Raw genomic sequence first — 2,539 nt, 5'->3', positions numbered from 1 at the left:
ACACACAGGCGCATTGATCACTTACAGCAGCACTCTCGCGCTCTCTGAACAACTCACTTTTTCTTTCAAGAGCTGGTGAAACTGCGAGGAGAAAACAGTGAGCGAGAATCACATCTTCTCATTTATCAATGCAGTCACTTTCTAAAGGTAACAGGCTATAAACTGACAGCTACAGACGTGAGTTTGGTCGTGTGAATATACATAAGTGAATATACACAGTTAAACTCTTCCACACTTACTGACAGTGTGTTGGAGAAATCGCAGTAATTAATAAGCGGCTGTGTGCGGACTTTAAATCCGGGCCGCTACGTTAGCTAAACATCGTAAAACAACGACTTCACAAAGTCACAGTAAACAAACGCCAGGGTTAGCTCAGAGAGCCTACTGCGAGTCTGAAATAATATATTACTGAGCGGTTTTCTCAGTTTTTCCATTAAAATAAAGCAAAAAAGAATGAATGAATCGGTACCCCGCGATACTCACGAAGCGCTTCCGGTGGGCGGGTCAAAGAAGAAATCCGGCCCTCCCATTGGACGCCAAAGGTTTGATAATTGAAATTCACCCCCAGAAAGGGAAGGGGGGGGGGGGTGCTGCGGCGCAGCGATTGGTCACAAGTTGGAAGCGATTCCGCATGGAACCCGAGAGGCGCATGCGTAGAAAATATCTGACGTCACACAGAACAGAATGTCCAATGAGACTGGAGAAAAAAACCTTTGATCTGCCTAACCCTTAACTAGAACCCAGCCCTCTCAGGCGCTGCAAAGGTTTTTCGTGACAGGAAGAAACAAATAACCTCGAAAACGTGCGTCTAGCAATTTATAAAAAAAATCTGATTGTCTTTGTAAATGTCAGGAGAAAAGGGAGCACTGGATTGCTGGGATTTTCAGGTGAACCCGCTGTTCCTTGAGGAACTCATCAGCCCCTGTCTGAATGCTATTTCATACGAGTAAGTCACAAGTTCAAAGTCATCAAGCAAACAAGAAGCAGATAATTATCACTAAATATACGCATGCATACACTGGTCAAAGGTTTGTTTTTGCTCAACCATATTTGTCTGTTTTTTTGTTTCAGAGAGTGGATGTCTTTGGATACCAATGACAGTGGATCAGAAGTTGTCGTTCTGCTGTCGGACATGTGCGGTGCGGTTTTAGGTACTATTAGCAACTTGATCCTGGAGATTGTAGAGCCTCTGGTTATTACCTCGGGCCACGATCTTTCATGTGGCGATGATGTAACTGTGCAGGGTGGGTGCAGTAATTTCAAAGTGATGGAGGAGAATATCGAGGCCTGCTTTGGAAACAGCCTTAATCAGTATTTTGTTGAAGCCCTGGACATAGCAGAGGGAAGCTGCGACACCTTGGATGAATTAGTGAGACTGTTTACAGCAGAGGTTACTAAAAAAGTAACCTCATCACTGGCTCAAGTCACAGGGTCAACTCTTTCCCTGAACACACGTGACTCGCTGAGAGCAGCATCCACTTTACAAATGGTCGATACCGTAGGAAAACTGTTTAAAGATGTGTTGGAAGGCTGTAAAATAATGGATGAGTCATGTGATGAGCTGGCATCCCCGCCCTGTAACTCCCAGGAGCGTTTTGACTCTGAGGATGCTGAAAACGTTGAGGAGGACAGCACAGAAATCTCAGGGTTCAGTTTCTCTTTTTCAGAGATGCCAGAACTGGATAATTTAATGGCTGTGTCAGTGCCACAGAATTATGATGACTCACAATCAAATGATGTCAAAAGTCCCACAGAGTTAAATACTATTTCATCAGATCTGCCACCTCCTGATTACACCAAGACCTTTCTCACTGTGATTCTTTTGAAGTTAATTGACCACATTGCTTCTGAAACCGGAACATCCTTAGAAGACGTGGATTTCGATGAGATAGTGTACACTGTAACATGGTTGATTTTCGGCATGCTGGATCTTTCTCCCCTAAGAAGTGTTGACAATCTGCACATCTCCATTTACAAAAGTCTGTGCCAGAAATTTAGATGCAAATTCGTGCTGCAGGATGTCATGGTATCAGATGGTCATGCATTTGAGTTAGCTGTTATAGTGACTTTATTATTACAGTTCGAAAAGTACAAGACCTCTAAGAATATATGGGATATATGGAACCCTTTCAATCCCGGGAACCTTTCTCCTGTGATTGAGAGTCAAACACCAGAACCTCACAGAGAAGAAAGGAGCACACAAACAACGCCCTCACCTCCAAAAAGATCACTGTGCAGCACCCTCAGGAAGAAGTTTTCACGCTGGGCTTCTAATGTTGTGAATTTTTTTAAGAGGTCTGGACAGTGAAATTCACAGACTTGACTTTACAGTCACATCACCCCCCCCCCCCCCCCCCCCCCCCCCAACCAGTCACGGCAGATGACCCCCCCTCCCTGAGCCTGGTTCTGCTGGAGGTTTCTTCCTGTTAAAGGGAGTTTTTCCTTCCCACTGTTGCAGAGTGCTGCTCATAGGGGGTCTTTTTGACTGTTGGGGTTTTGTTCTCCTTTGCCTGACAGTATAAAGGCTTGATCTGATTAT

The 2,539-nt window shown here is 44.6% G+C and overlaps 1 protein-coding gene across 1 annotated transcript; it reads left to right on the top strand.

The window, feature by feature from the left end:
• Positions 1–741: 741 nt before the first annotated feature.
• LOC115776297 (uncharacterized) lies at positions 742–2,308 on the top strand. Its single transcript, XM_030723913.1, has 2 exons — positions 742–946; positions 1,072–2,308. The coding sequence occupies exons 1-2, from the start codon at positions 846–848 to the stop codon at positions 2,306–2,308; spliced, it is 1,338 nt and encodes a 445-aa protein (XP_030579773.1). The 5' UTR covers positions 742–845.
• The last annotated feature ends 231 nt before the right edge of the window (positions 2,309–2,539 follow it).

The sequence above is a fragment of the Archocentrus centrarchus genome, unplaced genomic scaffold (assembly GCF_007364275.1).
Source record: "Archocentrus centrarchus isolate MPI-CPG fArcCen1 unplaced genomic scaffold, fArcCen1 scaffold_30_ctg1, whole genome shotgun sequence".
NCBI classification, from domain to species: domain Eukaryota; kingdom Metazoa; phylum Chordata; class Actinopteri; order Cichliformes; family Cichlidae; genus Archocentrus; species Archocentrus centrarchus.
This window is presented reverse-complemented; position numbering and strand designations above follow the sequence as displayed.